The following is a 14,592-nucleotide window of genomic DNA, read 5'->3' as shown; positions in this document are numbered from 1 at the left end:
TGGTATAGTGGTATAGTGATATAGTGATATAGCGATATAGTAGTGTAGTGGTATAGTAGTAGTATAGTGATATATAGTATTGTCGTGATATAGTGGTATAGTGATATTGTAGTATAGCGATATAGTAGTGTAGTGGTATAGTAGTATAGTGATATATAGTAGTGTAGTAGTATAGTGATATATAGGTGTGTAGTGGTATAGTGTTATAGTAGTATAGTGATATACAGTAGTGTAGTGATATTGTGGTATAGTAGTATAGTGGTATAGTGATATATAGTAGTGTAGTGATATAGTGGTATAGTAGTATAGTGGTATAGTGATGTAGTGATATAGTGGTATAGTAGTATAGAGATATACAGTAGTGTAGTGATATAGTAGTATAGTGATATATAGTAGTATAGTGATATATCGTAGTGTAGTGATATAGTGGTATAGTAGTATAGAGATATACAGTAGTGTAGTGATATAGTGGTATAGTAGTATAGTGATATATAGTAGTATAGTGATATATAGTAGTGTAGTGATATAGTATAGTGATATACAGTAGTGTAGTGATATAGTAGTGTAGTGATATATGTAATGTAGTGGTATAGTGATATATAGTAGTGTAGTGGTATAGTGATATACAGTAGTGTAGTGATATAGTAGTGTAGTGATTTTTGTAATGTAGTGGTATAGTGATATACAGTAGTGTAGTGGTATCGTGGTACAGTAGTATAGAGATATATAGTAGTATAGTGATATATAGTAGTGTAGTGGTATAGTGGTATAGTGGTATAGTGATATAGTGATATAGCGATATAGTAGTGTAGTGATATATAGTAGTATAGTGATATATAGTATTGTAGTGATATAGTGGTATAGTGATATTGTAGTATAGCGATATAGTAGTGTAGTGGTATAGTAGTATAGTGATATATAGTAGTGTAGTGATATTGTGGTATAGTGATATTGTAGTATAGCGATATAGTAGTGTAGTGGTATAGTAGTATAGTGATATATAGTAGTGTAGTAGTATAGTGATATATATGTGTGTAGTGGTATAGTGTTATAGTAGTATAGAGATATACAGTAGTGTAGTGATATAGTGGTATAGCAGTATAGTGATATATAGTAGTGTAGTGATATAGTGGTATTGTGGTATAGTAGTATAGTGATATATAGAAGTGTAGTGATATAGTAGTATAGTGATATATAGTAGTATAGTGATATACAGTAGTGTAGTGATATACGTAGTGTAGTGGTATAGTGGTATAGTAGTATAGTGATATATAGTAGTGTAGTGATATAGTGGTATAGTAGTATAGTGATATATAGTAGTGTAGTGATATATGTAATGTAGTGGTATAGTGATATATAGTAGTGTAGTGATATAGTGGTATAGTAGTATAGTGATATATAGTAGTGTAGTGATATATGTAATGTAGTGGTATAGTGATATATAGTAGTGTAGTGATATAGTGGTATAGTAGTATAGTGATATATAGTAGTGTAGTGATATATGTAATGTAGTGGTATAGTGATATATAGTAGTGTAGTGATATAGTGGTATAGTAGTATAGTGATATATAGTAGTGTAGTGATATAGTGGTATAGTAGTATAGTGATATATAGTAGTGTAGTGATATAGTGGTATAGTAGTATAGTGATATATAGTAGTGTAGTGATATAGTAGTATAGTGATATATAGTAGTATAGTGATATATAGTAGTGTAGTGATATAGTGGTATTGTGGTATAGTAGTATAGTGATATATAGTAGTGTAGTGATATAATAGTAGAGTGATATAGTGGTATAGTAGTATAGTGATATATAGTAGTGTAGTGATATAGTGGTATAGTGATATATAGTAGTGTAGTGATATATAGTAGTGTAGTGATATATAGTGATATAGTGATATATAGTAGTATAGTGATATATAGTAGTATAGTGATATATAGTAGTGTAGTAATATAGTGGTATAGTAGTATAGTGATATATAGTAGTGTAGTGATATAGTGGTATAGTGATATAGTGATATAGTGGTATAGTGGTATAGTAGTATAGTGATATATAGTAGTGTAGTGATATAGTGGTATAGTAGTATAGTGATATATAGTAGTGTAGTGATATAGTGATATAGTGGTATAGTGGTATAGTAGTATAGTGATATATAGTAGTGTAGTGATATAGTGGTATAGTAGTATAGTGATATATAGTAGTGTAGTGATATAGTGGTATAGTAGTATAGTGATATATAGTAGTGTAGTGATATATAGTAGTGTAGTGATATATAGTGATATATAGTAGTGTAGTGATATATAGTGATATAGTGATATAGTAGTATAGTGATATATAGTAGTATAGTGATATATAGTAGTGTAGTAATATACTGGTATTGAAGACCTACTTCAGTCTGTTGACAGAGGGAGCAGTCTTCCATGTGGGGTGGAGCTGCTCTGAGCTGAACGAGCCTCCTTTCTTCAGGGCAAAACCCAGGCGACAGTACATAGACACAGCATTCTGAGAGAGGGAGGGGAGGGGGGAGAGAGGGAGCGTGGGTGAGAGAGAGGGGGAGAGGAAGAGGGGATAGAGAGAAAGAGAGAGAGAGAGAAAGAGGGAGAGAGAGAGAGAGAGAGAGAACATAACATAGTGCACAGCCAGAAGCAGCCTTTTCCTAATCAATGGTATGCCAAGAGGGTCAAACAGAACATTGTCAGACAAGTTAGAATCCATGGGCTGCTGCTATGTTCTGCTCCTCCGACTGACCTCTCAATGTGCACTGAAGACAATCTCCTGGTCGGTCAGACCACCTTCACACCAACAAATCATTATCAAGCATTATGAATCACCCTGCATCACTATGGTCACAGAAAATAATAAAAGCTGTGGAGAAAGTTTCCTGCAGCTAACAACTAAGAGTGAGAGACAGAGCGAGAGACAGAGCGAGAGACAGAGCGAGAGATATTGAGGGAGCGAGAGAGATATTGAGGGAAAGAGAGAGAGATATTGAGGGAGAAAGATATTGAGAGAGATATTGAGGGAGAGAGAGAGAGAGAGAGAGAGAGAGAGAGATATTGAGGAAGAGAGAGAGAGATATTGAGGGAGAGAGAGAGGTATTGAGTGAGAGAGAGAGAGAGAGAGAGAGAGAGAGAGAGAGAGAGAGAGAGTATTGAGGAAGAGAGAGAGAGATATTGAGGGAGAGAGAGATATTGAGGGAAAGAGAGAGAGAGATATTGAGGGAGAGAGAGAGGGAGAGATATTGAGGGAGAGAGAGAGGGAGAGATATTGAGGGAGAGGGAGATATTGAGGGAGAGAGAGAGAGGGAGATATTGAGGGAGAGAGAGAGGGAGATATTGAGGGAGAGCGAGAGAGAGAGATATTGAGGGAGAGGGAGATATTGAGGGAGAGGGAGATATTGAGGGAGAGAGGGAGAGAGAGAGAGAGAGAGAGAGAGAGAGAGAGAGGGAGATATTGAGGGAGCGCGAGAGATATTGAGTGAGAGAGAGAGAGAGAGAGATTGAGGGAGAGAGAGAGGGAGAGATATTGAGGGAGAGAGAGAGGGAGAGATATTGAGGGAGAGGGAGATATTGAGGGAGAGAGAGAGAGGGAGATATTGAGGGAGAGAGAGAGGGAGAGATATTGAGGGAGAGCGAGAGGGAGAGATATTGAGGGAGAGGGAGATATTGAGGGAGAGGGAGATATTGAGGGAGAGAGGGAGAGAGAGAGGGAGATATTGAGGGAGAGCGAGAGAGAGAGATTGAGGGAGAGAGAGAGGGAGATATTGAGGAAGAGAGAGAGAGATATTGAGGGAGAGAGGGAGAGATATTGAGGGAGAGAGAGGGAGAGATATTGAGGGAGAGGGAGATATTGAGGAGAGAGGGAGATAATTGAGGGAGAGAGAGGGAGTATTGAGGGAGAGAGAGATATTGAGGGAGAGGAGAGAGAGATTGAGGGAGAGAGAGGGAAAATGGCAGCCCTAGGAAATTAGGCCAGACTTGGTGACTCGAGCACTAATTCAACTCCAGACAGTTTGGTGTCTGTCTGTGGCTGTGCAGTCAACTGATCTCTGTGGCTGTGCAGTCAACTGATCTCTGTGGCTGTGCAGTCAACTGATCTCTGTCTGTCTGTCTGTCTGTCTGTCTGTCTGTCTGTCTGTCTGTCTGTCTGTCTGTCTGTCTGTCTGTCTGTCTGTCTGTCTGTCTGTCTGTCTGTCTGTCTGTCTGTCTGTCTGTCTGTCTGTCTGTCTGTCTGTCTGTCTGTCTGTCTGTCTGTCTGTCTGTCTGTCTGTCTGTCTGTCTGTCTGTCTGTCTGTCTGTCTGTCTGTCTGTCTGTCTGTCTGTCTGTCTGTCTGTCTGTCTGTCTGTCTGTCTGTCTGTCTGTCTGTCTGTCTGTCTGTCTGTCTGTCTGTCTGTCTGTCTGTCTGTCTGTCTGTCTGTCTGTCTGTCTGTCTGTCTGTCTGTCTGTCTGTCTGTCTGTCTGTCTGTCTGTCTGTCTGTCTGTCTGTCTGTCTGTCTGTCTGTCTGTCTGTCTGTCTGTCTGTCTGTCTGTCTGTCTGTCTGTCTGTCTGTCTGTCTGTCTGTCTGTCTGTCTGTCTGTCTGTCTGTCTGTCTGTCTGTCTGTCTGTCTGTCTGTCTGTCTGTCTGTCTGTCTGTCTGTCTGTCTGTCTGTCTGTCTGTCTGTCTGTCTGTCTGTCTGTCTGTCTGTCTGTCTGTCTGTCTGTCTGTCTGTCTGTCTGTCTGTCTGTCTGTCTGTCTGTCTGTCTGTCTGTCTGTCTGTCTGTCTGTCTGTCTGTCTGTCTGTCTGTCTGTCTGTCTGTCTGTCTGTCTGTCTGTCTGTCTGTCTGTCTGTCTGTCTGTCTGTCTGTCTGTCTGTCTGTCTGTCTGTCTGTCTGTCTGTCTGTCTGTCTGTCTGTCGTCGTGTGTGTGTGTGGAATACCGTTGACCTGCATCCCGGGACTTCCTGAACAAGCTCCTTCCTCGTTTCCCAAGAGAAATGAAGATGAGTCCCGTGGACCAATAATGTACAGATTTTATGCTGCACTAATTCAAAACATGCACGTGTGAATAGTCGCATGAAACAGACATATCAACTCTCTGACTTCATTCATACATTAGGACGAGTTCATATCACAACGCTAGCAGCCTACCGTATTCAGTCGACACCACGTAAAGTCCCCAACAGAAAACATCACTTACTGACATGACTTCTAGAAATTGCTCAGAATATAAACTGCAGCAACTCACTGTTAACAAAATGGCTGGTACATTGTGTCCACAAACGTACTCGAGGAAATAGATATTTGCAACATTGTTCCATATGTAACAATAACAAAAGCGAGTACACAGGCTTGTCTAGTCAGATAGCAGATTGCTGCATCTCCACCACTACCCACGGTGCCTCATCTCTACCACTACCCACGGTGCATCATCTCCCTCACTACCCACGGTGCCTCATCTCCCTCACTACCCACGGTGTCTCATCTCCCTCACTACCCACGGTGCCTCATCTCCCTCACTACCCACGGTGCCTCATCATCCACCACTACCCACGGTGCCTCATCTCCACCACTACCCACGGTGCCTCATCATCCACCACTACCCACGGTGCCTCATCTCCACCACTACCCACGGTGCTGCATCTCCACCACTACCCACGGTGCCTCATCATCCACCACTACCCACGGTGCCTCATCTCCACCACTACCCACGGTGCTGCATCTCCACCACTACCCACGGGGCTGCAGCTCCACCACTACCCACGGGGCCGCAGCTCCACCACTACCCACGGGGCCGCATCTCCACCACTACCCACGGGGCCGCATCTCCACCACTACCCACGGGGCTGCATCTCCACCACTACCCACGGGGCTGCATCTCCATCACTACCCACGGGGCTGCATCTCCACTACTACCCACGGGGCTGCAGCTCCACTATTAACCACGGGGCTGCAGCTCCACCACTACCCACGGGGCTGCAGCTCCACCACTACCCACAGTGCCTCATCTCCACCACCACCCACGGGGCCGTACAGCCAATATGCTGTGATAATGTATTAGACCAGGCATATAGCCCCTATGCTGTGATAATGTATTAGACCAGGCATATAGCCCCTATGCTGTGATAATGTATTAGACCAGGCATATAGCCCCTATGCTGTGATAATGTATTAGACCAGGCATATAGCCCCTATGCTGTGATAATGTATTAGACCAGGCATATAGCCCCTATGCTGTGATAATGTATTAGACCAGGCATATAGCCAGTATGCTGTGATAATGTATTAGACCAGGCATACAGCCAATATGCTGTGATAATGTATTAGACCAGGCATATAGCCAATATGCTGTGATAATGTATTAGACCAGGCATATAGCCACTATTCTGTGATAATGTATTAGACCAGGCATATAGACAATGTGCTGTGATAACGTATTAGACCAGGCATATAGCCAATATGCTGTGATAATGTATTAGACCAGGCATATAGCCAATATGCTGTGATAATGTATCAGGGCTACTGCACAAACCTCATTCTTCCAAAACTGTTTTTATTAAGTTAATGTTATATTTTTTTAAAGTCGTGTTTTAAAAAGATTCTGAGCGGTAGATCTCAGCTTGCTTCTTGACTGTGAAAGCGATCTTGACTCAGAAAAGGTTGGTGACCTCCGCCATGGACAATATAACAGTGTGTGATCTATATCTCCGTAGATACGTACCTTCACCAGGCCCAAGTCAATCTCCAGAACATTAGCCAGCTGGAACAGAACGACCAGAGGATCAAGACTAAATGGGACTGAAATCACTTTAATAAAGTCCATAAGAAAACACACCAATAAACAACATTGTTAAATAATTATGGTTAATATTTCATTAGCTTCGTTTGAGCATCCTGCGAGCTCCTACGGTATGAAACAGAATGTGACGAAGACCAGGATGGTCCAACGAGGCCAAGACGTTATATTATCTCACCTACCTCTGACACGTTAGTCTGCTCGTCGATGGAAACAAATATTTTGTACAAAAGGGTTTCAAAGTAGTCTCCCTGGACCCTGTTCATCACGAAGCCTTCCAGAGGGGGCACTGGGAAACACAGTAATATATTAATTAATATAAAATATAAAATAATATAATAAAATAATCACAAAGACTTCCGGGGGGGGCAGGGGTAACTGGGAGAGATGTAACGCAACAAAAATACATAAAGGGTTGTCAATGGCAACCGACCAGCAAGTGAACAGCCAGCCCTCAGCCAGTTATAGATGGTAATGTTGTGGGGCCTCATCACAGCCCTCAGCCAGTTATAGATGGTAATGCTGTGGGGCCTCATCACAGCCCTCAGCCAGTTATAGATGGTAATGCTGTGGGGCCGCTTCACAGCCCTCAGCCAGTTATAGATGGTAATGTTGTGGGGCCTCATCACAGCCCTCAGCCAGTTATAGATGGTAATGCTGTGGGGCCTCTTCACAGCCCTCAGCCAGTTATAGATGGTAATGTTGTGGGGCATCTTCACAGCCCTCAGCCCTCAGCCAGTTATAGATGGTAATGTTGTGGGGCCTCATCACTGCCCTCAGCCAGTTATAGATGGTAATGTTGTGGGGCCTCATCACAGCCCTCAGCCAGTTATAGATGGTAATGTTGTGGGGCCTCATCACAGCCCTCAGCCAGTTATAGATGGTAATGCTGTGGGGCCTCTTCACAGCCCTCAGCCAGTTATAGATGGTAATGCTGTGGGGCCGCTTCACAGCCCTCAGCCAGTTATAGATGGTAATGTTGTGGGGCCTCATCACAGCCCTCAGCCAGTTATAGATGGTAATGCTGTGGGGCCTCTTCACAGCCCTCAGCCAGTTATAGATGGTAATGTTGTGGGGCCTCTTCACAGCCCTCAGCCAGTTATAGATGGTAATGCTGTGGGGCCTCATCACAGCCCTCAGCCAGTTATAGATGGTAATGTTGTGGGGCCTCATCACAGCCCTCAGCCAGTTATAGATGGTAATGTTGTGGGGCCTCATCACAGCCCTCAGCCCTCAGCCAGTTATAGATGGTAATGCTGTGGGGCCTCATCACAGCCCTCAGCCAGTTATAGATGGTAATGTTGTGTGCCTCATCACAGCCCTCAGCCAGTTATAGATGGTAATGCTGTGGGGCCTCATCACAGCCCTCAGCCAGTTATAGATGGTAATGCTGTGGGGCCTCATCACAGCCCTCAGCCAGTTATAGATGGTAATGTTGTGGAGCCTCTTCACAGCCCTCAGCCAGTTATAGATGGTAATGTTGTGGGGCCTCTTCACAGCCCTCAGCCAGTTATAGATGGTAATGCTGTGGGGCCTCTTCACAGCCCTCAGCCAGTTATAGATGGTAATGCTGTGGGGCCTCATCACAGCCCTCAGCCAGTTATAGATGGTAATGTTGTGGGGCCTCTTCACAGCCCTCAGCCAGTTATAGATGGTAATGCTGTGGGGCCGCTTCACAGCCCTTAGCCAGTTATAGATGGTAATGCTGTGGGGCCTCATCACAGCCCTCAGCCAGTTATAGATGGTAATGTTGTGGGGCCTCTTCACAGCCCTCAGCCAGTTATAGATGGTAATGCTGTGGGGCCTCTTCACAGCCCTCAGCCAGTTATAGATGGTAATGCTGTGGGGCCTCATCACAGCCCTCAGCCAGTTATAGATGGTAATGCTGTGGGGCCTCATCACAGCCCTCAGCCAGTTATAGATGGTAATGTTTTTTCTCCTTTCCCTCCATTATCCGATTTAGATCAAGGAGCTGCTGCCATTATCCATGATCCCTGCTGCCATTACCCATGATCCCTGCTGCTATTACCCATGATCCCTGTTGCCATTATCATGATCCCAGCTGCCATTACCCATGATCCCTGCTGCCATCACCCATGATCCCAGCTGCCATTACCCATGATCCCTGCTGCCATCACCCATGATCCCAGCTGCCATTACCCATGATCCCTGCTGCCATTACCCATGATCCCTGCTGCCATTACCCATGATCCCTGCTGCCATTACCCATGATCCCAGCTGCCATTACCCATGATCCCAGCTGCCATTACCCATGATCCCAGCTGCCATTACCCATGATCCCTGCTGCCATTACCCATGATCCCTGCTGCCATTACCCATGATCCCAGCTGCCATTACCCATGATCCCAGCTGCCATTACCCATGATCCCAGCTGCCATTACCCATGATCCCTGCTGCCATCACCCATGATCCCAGCTGCCATCACCCATGATCCCTGCTGCCATCACCCATGATCCCTGCTGCCATTACCCATGATCCCTGCTGCCATTACCCATGATCCCTGCTGCCATTACCCATGATCCCTGCTGCCATTACCCATGATCCCAGCTGCCATTACCCATGATCCCAGCTGCCATCACCCATGATCCCTGCTGCCATCACCCATGATCCCAGCTGCCATTACCCATGATCCCTGCTGCCATTACCCATGATCCCTGCTGCCATTACCCATGATCCCAGCTGCCATTACCCATGATCCCAGCTGCCATTACCCATGATCCCAGCTGCCATTACCCATGATCCCTGCTGCCATTACCCATGATCCCTGCTGCCATTACCCATGATCCCAGCTGCCATCACCCATGATCCCAGCTGCCGTCACCCATGATCCCAGCTGCCGTTACCCATGATCCCAGATGCCATTACCCATGATCCCAGCTGCCATTACCCATGATCCCAGATGCCATTACCCATGATCCCAGATGCCATTACCCATGATCCCAGATGCCATTACCCATGATCCCAGATGCCATTACCCATGATGTCTGCTGCCATTACCCATGATCCCTGCTGCCATTACCCATGATCCCAGCTGCCATTACCCATGATCCCAGCTGCCATTACCCATGATCCCAGCTGCCATTACCCATGATCCCAGCTGCCATTACCCATGATCCCAGCTGCCATTACCCATGATCCCAGCTGCCATTACCCATGATCCCAACTGCCATTACCCATGATCCCAGCTGCCATCACCCATGATCCCAGCTGCCATTACCCATGATCCCAGCTGCCGTTACCCATGTTCCCAGCTGCCATTACCCATGATCCCAGCTGCCGTTACCCATGATCCCAGCTGCCATTACCCATGATCCCAGCTGCCATTACCCATGATCCCTGCTGCCATTACCCATGATCCCTTGATGAATACACCACTAACCCACTATAAGATAAACAGGAAGAAAGAGGTGTGTGCGTGTGTTTAAACTCTTCTGGAAATCAGATCTGGAGCGCACAATAGCAAATAGATGAAAAATATAATGAAGCAGTAAGGCATCTCTGCTAAGGGCTGTGCTTATGCATTACGCAACGTGGAGAGCCTGGATACAGCCATTAGCCGTGGTATATAGGCCATATACCACAAACCCCAGAGATGCCTTACTGCTATTAGAAACTGGTCACCAACGAAATGAGCAGTAAATAGTAATTGTTTTATCATACCCGTGAAATACCCCGGAGCCACAACGTGAATTATTTTAGTATTTATTATTATTATTAATAATATTTATTTAACAGAGAATACTGCTGTGGAAGAGAACTTCGTCCGCCGCTCCTCTTTCCTCTGCGTGAGGCTACAATACGTTTCAGTTTCCCAGGGAAGCTGTGAAGCCTATTGCCTGACTGCGTTTGTGAGTCTTATTAAACGTGTACGTTTATTGCTTTTCATTAAATCATGGACGGCTACAAATATAGTATATACATTCCATCATATGGGCAGAATATTGTAGCCTTGGACTATATGCATTTGATCATATGGGCAGAAAGTTGTATATACATTTGTTCATATGGTTCTATAAAGGCTGAAGGCTAAAAAACAGACAATATCTAGTTTCTATACCATCCATTAACACCAACCATACACTATTAAACATTTATTTATTAACAAAAAAGCTTACTACAAATGATGGGGCAAAAATAAGTAGGCCTAAAACTGCAATGCCTTAATGAACTTCCAAATGGTGGGGTGGGTAGTGCCAAGATTCACCAAGTCCTGCAGGACAGAATTGTAGCAGTTTCTGGGGGGGAAATGGCCCTAGCCCTCACCCTCCGATCCAACAGGTCCCAGACGTGCTCAATGGGATTGAGATCCGGGCTCTTCGCTGGCCATGGCAGAACACTGACATTCCTGTCTTGCAGGAAATCACGCACAGAACGAGCAGTATGGCTGGAGGCATTGTCATGCTGGAGGGTCATGTCAGGATGAGCCTGCAGGAAGGATACCACATGAGGGAGGAGGATGTCTTCCCTGTAACGCACAGCGTTGGGATTGCCAGCAATGATAACAAGCTCAGTCCGATGACGCTGTGACACACCGCCCCAGACCATGACGGACCCTCCACATCCAAATCGATCCCGCTCCAGAGTACAGGCCTCGGTGTAACGCTCATTCCTTCGACAATAAACACGAATCCGAGCATCACCCCTGGTGAGACAAAACCGCGACTCGTCAGTGAAGAGCACTTTTTGCCAGTCCTGTCTGGTCCAGCGACGGTGGGTTTGTGCCCATAGGTGACGTTGTTGCCAGTGATGTCTGGTGAGGACCTGCCTTACAACAGGCCTACAAGCCCTCAGTCCAGCCTCTCTCAGCCTATTGCAGACAGTCTGTGCACTGATGGAGGGATTGTGCGTTCCTGGTGTAACTCGGGCAGTTGTTGTTGCCATCCTGTACCTGTCCCGCAGGTGTGATGTTCAGATGTACTGATCCTGTGCAGGTGTTGTTACACGTGGTCTGCCACTGCGAGGACGATCAGCTGTCCATCCTGTCTCCCTGTAGCACTGTCTTAGGCGTCTCACAGTACGAACATTGCAATTTATTGCCCTGGTCACATCTGCAGTCCTCATGCCTCCTTGCAGCGTGCCTAAGGCACTTTCACACAGATGAGCAGAGACCCTGGGCATCTTTCTTTTGGTGTATTTCAGAGTCAGTAGAAAGACCTCTTTAGCGTCCTAAGTTTTCATAACTGTGACCTTAATAGCCTACCGTCTGTAAGCTGTTAGTGTCTTAATCGTTCCACCGGTGCATGTTCATTCATTGTTTATGGTTCATTGAACAAGCATTCTTTCTTTGTTGAGTTTATCTATGGGGAAAAATGTTCTTTCTTCCAATGCCTGTGACCTTCTCCCCCATCCCATGTTGCCTGAAAGTACGTCAGGACCTCCTCCAGTTGATTTTCAGGGGGCTGAAAGAACCATGTATCCAGGACCATTTGGAGAGTTCCGCGACCTCGAAAGCATCATATTCGGTTCAATTCCAGAATAAGTTATTCGTGGTCTGTCGTTCCCGTCTGTAGGTGTAGCATTCATGCACCAGGATAGGTTTCTGAAGCACAGAGAGTATAAATTGGGTTTCCATTGCATGTCAGGGACGTCACCAGGACCTTGGATTAGTGAGTGCCACTGGAAAGTTGGTGGACTGTAATTTCCTCCTCATATTGTAGACCTACAATCTGTGCATACAGTTTTTGAATTAGCCTAAGCTATTGGTTGGATTTAACACATGGGTTGTTCATTTTATTGATCTCAAGTATGTGAACGTCAGAGTCTCTCGTCAGTTTGGTCTTTAGTGTGGTTTAAAAAATATATTATTGTAATGTCTCCAGTCATGTAAAATGACACAGAATTGTAGGATTTAATTATTTTTATTTTTTTCTCAGACCAGCAAAATACGCTGATTTGCAGGTCCCGGTCAGCCCCTGGTATTCGGGTCTGAGGGCCTGGTTCTGAAACTCCGGTGAGGTCCCGGTCAGCCCCTGGTATTCGGGTCTGAGGCCCTGGTTCTGAAACTCCGGTGAGGTCCCGGTCAGCCCCTGGTATTCGGGTCTGAGGCCCTGGTTCTGAAACTCCGGTGAGGTCCCGGTCAGCCCCTGGTATTCGGGTCTGAGGGCCTGGTTCTGAAACTCCGGTGAGGTCCCGGTCAGCCCCTGGTATTCGGGTCTGAGGCCCTGGTTCTGAAACTCCGGTGAGGTCCCGGTCAGCCCCTGGTATTCGGGTCTGAGGCCCTGGTTCTGAAACTCCGGTGAGGTCCCTGTCAGCCCCTGGTATTCGGGTCTGAGGCCCTGGTTCTGAAACTCCGGTGAGGTCCCTGTCAGCCCCTGGTATTCGGGTCTGAGGCCCTGGTTCTGAAACTCCGGTGAGGTCCCGGTCAGCCCCTGGTATTCGGGTCTGAGGCCCTGGTTCTGAAACTCCGGTGAGGTCCCGGTCAGCCCCTGGTATTCGGGTCTGAGGCCCTGGTTCTGAAACTCCGGTGAGGTCCCGGTCAGCCCCTGGTATTCGGGTCTGAGGCCCTGGTTCTGAAACTCCGGTGAGGTCCCGGTCAGCCCCTGGTATTCGGGTCTGAGGCCCTGGTTCTGAAACTCCGGTGAGGTCCCGGTCAGCCCCTGGTATTCGGGTCTGAGGCCCTGGTTCTGAAACTCCGGTGAGGTCCCTGTCAGCCCCTGGTATTCGGGTCTGAGGCCCTGGTTCTGAAACTCCGGTGAGGTCCCGGTCAGCCCCTGGTATTCGGGTCTGAGGCCCTGGTTCTGAAACTCCGGTGAGGTCCCGGTCAGCCCCTGGTATTCGGGTCTGAGGGCCTGGTTCTGAAACTCCGGTGAGGTCCCGGTCAGCCCCTGGTATTCGGGTCTGAGGCCCTGGTTCTGAAACTCCGGTGAGGTCCCGGTCAGCCCCTGGTATTTGGGTCTGAGGCCCTGGTTCTGAAACTCCGGTGAGGTCCCGGTCAGCCCCTGGTATTCGGGTCTGAGGGCCTGGTTCTGAAACTCCGGTGAGGTCCCGGTCAGCCCCTGGTATTCGGGTCTGAGGCCCTGGTTCTGAAACTCCGGTGAGGTCCCGGTCAGCCCCTGGTATTCGGGTCTGAGGCCCTGGTTCTGAAACTCCGGTGAGGTCCCGGTCAGCCCCTGGTATTCGGGTCTGAGGCCCTGGTTCTGAAACTCCGGTGAGGTCCCGGTCAGCCCCTGGTATTCGGGTCTGAGGCCCTGGTTCTGAAACTCCGGTGAGGTCCCTGTCAGCCCCTGGTATTCGGGTCTGAGGGCCTGGTTCTGAAACTCCGGTGAGGTCCCGGTCAGCCCCTGGTATTCGGGTCTGAGGCCCTGGTTCTGAAACTCCGGTGAGGTCCCGGTCAGCCCCTGGTATTCGGGTCTGAGGCCCTGGTTCTGAAACTCCGGTGAGGTCCCGGTCAGCCCCTGGTATTCGGGTCTGAGGCCCTGGTTCTGAAACTCCGGTGAGGTCCCGGTCAGCCCCTGGTATTCGGGTCTGAGGCCCTGGTTCTGAAACTCCGGTGAGGTCCCTGTTGCTTGTCCTCTAAGAATAATGCATGCTGGGGGAAGCACTGCAAGATCTTTTTAGGCAGAATATTTTTAGCATATGAACGACTTGTAATTCAAATCGCTGGGAAATGGAAGCCATCCATCCAACCCATTTATTCAGATCTGGGAGGACAAACGTCTATAGTCATGTGACAGTCTTTTTTCAATTTAAACATCCAAATGTTACCAGATATTTATTATAATATATTATATATTTATTCTCTCACATAGCATGTTCTATGTTCATAAGTGATCAGATTTCAGTCTGCTATAGCATACAG

General features: G+C 46.8%; 1 protein-coding gene across 5 annotated transcripts in view; it reads right to left on the bottom strand.

Moving 5' to 3' along the window:
• The window catches only part of LOC106589122 (protein FAM91A1), a 100,588-nt gene that overhangs the window by 57,083 nt on the left and 28,913 nt on the right, over nt 1-14,592 (bottom strand). For all 5 annotated transcript variants that reach the window (XM_082970263.1, XM_082970264.1, XM_082970266.1 and 2 more), the window contains 3 exons: nt 6,956-7,062; nt 6,699-6,737; nt 2,390-2,502 (listed from right to left, as the gene is read on the bottom strand). In XM_082970263.1, the coding sequence (XP_082826389.1) occupies nt 2,390-2,502; nt 6,699-6,737; nt 6,956-7,062 (259 nt within the window). The remainder of the gene's footprint in view (nt 1-2,389; nt 2,503-6,698; nt 6,738-6,955; nt 7,063-14,592) is intronic.

This window comes from Salmo salar, chromosome 27, assembly GCF_965601325.2.
Source record: "Salmo salar chromosome 27, fSalSal1, whole genome shotgun sequence".
NCBI classification, from domain to species: Eukaryota; Metazoa; Chordata; class Actinopteri; order Salmoniformes; family Salmonidae; genus Salmo; species Salmo salar.
Note: the sequence above shows the minus strand (reverse complement) of the source record. Positions and strands in the feature narration are given on the sequence as shown.